The sequence below is a fragment of the Geospiza fortis genome, unplaced genomic scaffold (genome assembly GCF_000277835.1).
Source record: "Geospiza fortis unplaced genomic scaffold, GeoFor_1.0 scaffold261, whole genome shotgun sequence".
NCBI lineage: Eukaryota > Metazoa > Chordata > Aves > Passeriformes > Thraupidae > Geospiza > Geospiza fortis.
This window is the reverse complement of record NW_005054578.1, coordinates 340,873-345,981: the sequence shown is the minus strand read 5'-3', so window position 1 is coordinate 345,981 and position 5,109 is coordinate 340,873. Positions and strand designations below refer to the sequence as shown.

The 5,109-nt window shown below is 59.7% G+C and overlaps 3 protein-coding genes across 3 annotated transcripts; 2 read left to right on the top strand and 1 right to left on the bottom strand.

Annotated features, from left to right (window-relative positions):
* Nucleotides 1-2: 2 nt before the first annotated feature.
* Nucleotides 3-1,047, top strand: LOC102034143 (thymidine kinase, cytosolic; the record flags this gene model as incomplete). The annotated part of the gene is made up of 5 exons (XM_031064285.1): nt 3-88; nt 157-250; nt 593-682; nt 765-884; nt 988-1,047. Coding segments are annotated over 5 exons (450 nt in total), but the record flags the coding sequence as incomplete, so codon positions are not given.
* A 5-nt stretch (nt 1,048-1,052) lies between these two features.
* LOC102033973 (thymidine kinase, cytosolic-like) lies at nt 1,053-3,483 on the top strand. The gene is made up of 5 exons (XM_005429825.2): nt 1,053-1,134; nt 1,203-1,296; nt 1,639-1,728; nt 1,811-1,930; nt 2,034-3,483. Exons 2-5 carry the CDS (start codon nt 1,210-1,212, stop codon nt 2,187-2,189), a joined length of 453 nt encoding a protein of 150 aa, XP_005429882.2. The 5' UTR covers nt 1,053-1,134; nt 1,203-1,209; the 3' UTR covers nt 2,190-3,483.
* Nucleotides 3,484-4,653: 1,170 nt separating this feature from the next.
* On the bottom strand, nt 4,654-5,108 carry SYNGR2 (synaptogyrin 2; the record flags this gene model as incomplete). The annotated part of the gene is made up of 2 exons (XM_005429805.3): nt 4,654-4,895; nt 4,995-5,108. Coding segments are annotated over 2 exons (312 nt in total), but the record flags the coding sequence as incomplete, so codon positions are not given.
* Between the last annotated feature and the right edge of the window lies 1 nt (nt 5,109).

Below are 5,109 nucleotides of genomic sequence, written 5' to 3'. Positions count from 1 at the left end.
GGTTCCAGCTCGCCCAGTACCGGTGCCTGCTGGTGAAGTACGCCAAGGACACGCGCTACAGCTCCTCCGGGGTCTGCACACACGACAGGTGAGCTCCGGGGCGGGAGGACTCCCCGCTTCACGGGGCTGCCCGGCTCACTCGCTCCCTGCCCGCAGGAGCACCATGGAGGCCCTGCCCGCCGGGCTCCTCCAGGACGTGTACCAGGAGGCGCTGAGGGCCGCCGTCATCGGCATCGATGAGGGCCAGTTCGTAAGTGCACGGCTGGGCTGGGTGTGCTGGGCTCCGCGGGACACACGCTCCCCGCTGCTCCTGTGCAGGCCAGGCTCTGTGTCCTCGTAGGACAGGGTGGGGGGTCATGCCCTGGGGGGTTTGATCCGTGTGGCCTGTGCTTACACTCAAAGTGCTCACAATCAAAGCCTCCTTCCCTGCGGTCCCTGCAGACAGCACGGTGGGACTGCAGCCTGTTTCACAGACAGGGCACGTGGCTCTGACTTTGTTTGTTCCTGGTGCTGCTGTCTGGGCACGCACTGTGGGATCTGGAGCCAAGTGCTGCCCCCCATCCTTCTTTACAATGTGCCTGTACCCCCCCAGTTCCCAGACATTGTGGAGTTCTGCGAGACAATGGCCAACACTGGGAAAACCGTCATTGTTGCTGCTCTGGATGGCACCTTCCAGAGAAAGGTAAAACACTCATTTTGGTACCGCAGCTGCTTTGGGACCCTCGTGGAGCCCACCCAGCAGCACCTTCCGTGCTGTCTCACAGGCCTTTGGGAGCATCCTGAACCTGGTGCCGCTGGCAGAGAGCGTGGTGAAGCTGAACGCTGTGTGCATGGAGTGCTTCCGAGAGGCCTCCTACACCAAGAGGCTGGGAGCAGAGCGGGAGGTGAGTGCCCTTGGAACAGAAACTGTTTCACTTTCCAGTCCCGCTGGTACAGACTCCCTCCGGGAGCAGGGCTCTGCAGTCACTCCCCATGTTTCCCTGCCAGGTGGAAGTGATTGGAGGAGCTGACAAGTACCACTCGGTGTGCCGAGCCTGCTACTTCCGGGTTCCAGCTCGCCCAGTACCGGTGCCTGCTGGTGAAGTACGCCAAGGACACGCGCTACAGCTCCTCCGGGGTCTGCACACACGACAGGTGAGCTCCGGGGCGGGAGGACTCCCCGCTTCACGGGGCTGCCCGGCTCACTCGCTCCCTGCCCGCAGGAGCACCATGGAGGCCCTGCCCGCCGGGCTCCTCCAGGACGTGTACCAGGAGGCGCTGAGGGCCGCCGTCATCGGCATCGATGAGGGCCAGTTCGTAAGTGCACGGCTGGGCTGGGTGTGCTGGGCTCCGCGGGACACACGCTCCCCGCTGCTCCTGTGCAGGCCAGGCTCTGTGTCCTCGTAGGACAGGGTGGGGGGTCATGCCCTGGGGGGTTTGATCCGTGTGGCCTGTGCTTACACTCAAAGTGCTCACAATCAAAGCCTCCTTCCCTGCGGTCCCTGCAGACAGCACGGTGGGACTGCAGCCTGTTTCACAGACAGGGCACGTGGCTCTGACTTTGTTTGTTCCTGGTGCTGCTGTCTGGGCACGCACTGTGGGATCTGGAGCCAAGTGCTGCCCCCCATCCTTCTTTACAATGTGCCTGTACCCCCCCAGTTCCCAGACATTGTGGAGTTCTGCGAGACAATGGCCAACACTGGGAAAACCGTCATTGTTGCTGCTCTGGATGGCACCTTCCAGAGAAAGGTAAAACACTCATTTTGGTACCGCAGCTGCTTTGGGACCCTCGTGGAGCCCACCCAGCAGCACCTTCCGTGCTGTCTCACAGGCCTTTGGGAGCATCCTGAACCTGGTGCCGCTGGCAGAGAGCGTGGTGAAGCTGAACGCTGTGTGCATGGAGTGCTTCCGAGAGGCCTCCTACACCAAGAGGCTGGGAGCAGAGCGGGAGGTGAGTGCCCTTGGAACAGAAACTGTTTCACTTTCCAGTCCCGCTGGTACAGACTCCCTCCGGGAGCAGGGCTCTGCAGTCACTCCCCATGTTTCCCTGCCAGGTGGAAGTGATTGGAGGAGCTGACAAGTACCACTCGGTGTGCCGAGCCTGCTACTTCCGCCTGCGGCCCCAGCAGCCCGGGCCAGACAACAAGGAGAACGTGCCCCTGGGCCTGAGGCAGCTGGAGACAGCCGCCCCTCACAAGATCTTCACTTGACTGCTGGGAAAACGGAGGGGAGGGGAGCTCAGTGCTGTGGCTCACAGGCCTCTCTGTACTTTAACAAACTGTTCAGTGCCTCAGCCCTCCCCACCCAACCTCCCCACGCCAAGCGCCACAACTGAGGATCCACCACGCCTGATGCTGGTGGAAGCTGAAGCAAAAGCCTGGCTAGAGTGAGTTCCCATGTCAGAACAAGGAGAGAGACCAGCACAGTCGCTGGTGCTGCCACACACAGGCCCTGGGGCACTGCACGTGGAGCCAGGCTGCAGTGCTGCTGCTCACTGTGGCTCTGGCCAGCTCTCACAGGGCTCCAAGTGTGCTCAGGCTGCCACCAGTGCTGCTTCTGCTGCCTGTGAATGCAGCCCTTCTCTCTTGTGCACTGTTGCTACATTCCAGGTTTCTCAAGACATTGTACAGCTATTAGTATTTTTAATGCAATTTTTAGCTTCCTTCCTTAACAGTCTGAGGTAACTTGTCCCTTGTCACAGAGCTGTGACACAGCTTTTAAACTGACACACGCGTCAGCCCAGCCCTGGGCAGGCCCCCAGCCTCTCTGCCAGCCTGCCTACTGGTGTCAATTATTGTTGAAACAGGAGGAGGCCTGCAGCTGACTCTCCTGAGCTGCTGAACCTCAAGGGCTGGCTGTGTTCTAGCAGGCTGTGACAGACTCGTTTGGAAGAACTGGTCCCAGGAAGAGCCTCCTCCAAATTTAGGGCAGTTTTTCTCAGGTTCAAGGCTGGTGCTGCCATTTTGGTGCTATGTTACCTGTCAGGGGTTTGGAGGCTCAGAGTTTCATCTACCAAGATTTGGACAATTATTCCAGGGAAGATCCAGCTGCTTGGTAAAGGGGCTCTCCTGAGGAGCTGCTTCTCCAGTCCAGTCATGTCTCTTGCTTTCTCCTCAGCCTTCCCAGATTCTCGAGGCTGACTCTTAGTCTGCTCTAAACTGACTGAAGGATCCTCTTCCCTCTTTGTCAGACTCAGATTCTGGGAGGTTGTTGTTTCCTTATTGCCTGCAAAAGGGTTTTTTCCTGGAAATGTTTTTTTCCCAGCATCCACAGGCTCCGAGCAGTAGCTCTTTGTTCTGGCCAGGCCAGACCTTTGCATCTGAGTCCAGGGCTGCTGTTTGTCTGTGCCCTGGAAGGCTCCAAGAGCTGCCTGAACCCCCCTGCTGCCCCCATGTTTCAGGTGAGAATTATTGTATTCACAAGCACTTGACTGCCAGGCTGGGCTTCTCCCCAGGGCTTGAGAAGGCTCCGCTGCTGCTTTAGGTTAATAAATAACTTAATTAATTTGTGTGTGTATTTTTTACCAGAGCATTCTGCTAAGTCTTCCTGGCAGTGAGACAGCATGGGCTGGTCACAGGGTGGGAGGGCTGCTCACAGGCCTGGGGTTGGAGCTCTGCTCAGAGCAGGGAGCATGACGAGGGCGGCCTAAAAATACCCACCAGCGTGAGTGTGCTGTTTGCAACAGAGCAGCTGGCAGGGGCTGCCCTGCCCCACCCCGCACCCCAAGCCCTGGAGGGGCAGAAGGCAGGAGCCTTTTCTGCTTCCCCGAGACAAAAGGCACGTGGTGGCTCACAGGGTGGCTTGGTGAAAAAGTTTATTCCAACCTACAGTGACAACTACTCAAACGCTGGCCCCAGCAGGGGTGGCCCACACACACGGCTGCTGGGAGCAGCTTTACCACAGCACAGCAGCAAACACAACCTGAGAATGGCCCACAGGCTCCTGGTGTGGCTGGAGTGCAGGCAGGAGCCGCGGGCAGGCTGCAGGAGCTCAGCCTCGCAGCAGCACTCGGGCAGGCACACAAGGGAAAGAAAGTGCTCCAGGATGGCCTCAGCCATGGCCCTGCTGAGGATCTCAGTGCTCACTGCTCCTACAGACCCCAAGCCACATCATCCAAGCACCAGCAGCTCTAGTGCAGGCTGGGGGAAGGCACAGCACGGCGTTAGAGAAGGGAAGAGGGGGCTTTGGCAAGAGCTGGCCCAGAAGCAGCCGCGGGGGGAAGGCACGGGAAGGCAGAGCTGGGCCTGGCTGTGCTGCAGCAGCGAGAGATGGCTCTGGGGGAATGCAGCCAGCAGGGCTGAAAGGCACTGGAGACAGGACGGACCAGGGCACAGTCACAGGGGCAGAACCTGGCCAGGGCCGGGGGCGTAAACTGCAGCCCACCACCAAGGCAGCACAGCAAAAGCAGAGGCTTGTACGTGCCAGGGCTGCCCGCACACCCAACCTCCTGCAGCTGCACTGCTCACCCAGCAGCTGCAAATCATGGTGTGCCCAATCACCCACCAAATCACACACTGGGCTCTGGACCCTCCAGTGAGGATCTCAGCTCTGGGACCAGGCAGAAGCCCCTCCTGCACCCCATGAAAAGGCCCAGTCACCTTCAAACAAAGCAGCCATCACCCTCCTGCCCCACAGTCCCCTCCAAGGCGCAGACCCCTCCCTCCCACCCCGCGGAAGGAATTGCACTGTGCAGCCGTCCCATGGGAGCCAGCCAGGGCTCAGTACACCGGAGGAGGCTGATAGCCCTCCGGGGCCTCCGCCGTGTGCGTGAAGGGCGGCTGCTGGTAGCTCTCGTGGCTGATGTTGGGATAGCTGGAGTAGGGAGTTGGAACCCCCGGGCTGGGGTCAGCATAGCTTTGAGCAAAGTCCTCCACCCCCATTTTGTACCTCTTGTAAGCGAAGGTGAGCAGGAGTGCCTGCAGAGAGAAGGGGAGCAGCATCAAGGCCGTTCCACGCTGTGGAGTGCAGGGGGCCCCTTTGCACTCCCCCCAAGTGGGGCAGAGGGGTTCACTCACCCAGGAGAAGATGGAGAAGAAGCTGAAGGTGATGGCAGCGCGGGCAGAGTCTGCTCCGATGAACACATCCTCAGCCCGTGTCCAGGACCACTGGTTGGTCAAGAAACAGAAGCCG

What these genes read in the sequence shown, in the direction of transcription:
- LOC102033973 (XM_005429825.2), top strand. Translation starts at nt 1,210, where the DNA reads ATGGAGGCCCTGCCCGCCGGGCTCCTCCAGGACGTGTACCAGGAGGCG. An exon ending in GCATCGATGAGGGCCAGTTC is followed by an intron (nt 1,297 to 1,638) that starts GTAAGTGCACGG and finishes GTACCCCCCCAG; the next exon opens with TTCCCAGACATTGTGGAGTT. An exon ending in GGCTGGGAGCAGAGCGGGAG is followed by an intron (nt 1,931 to 2,033) that starts GTGAGTGCCCTT and finishes TTTCCCTGCCAG; the next exon opens with GTGGAAGTGATTGGAGGAGC.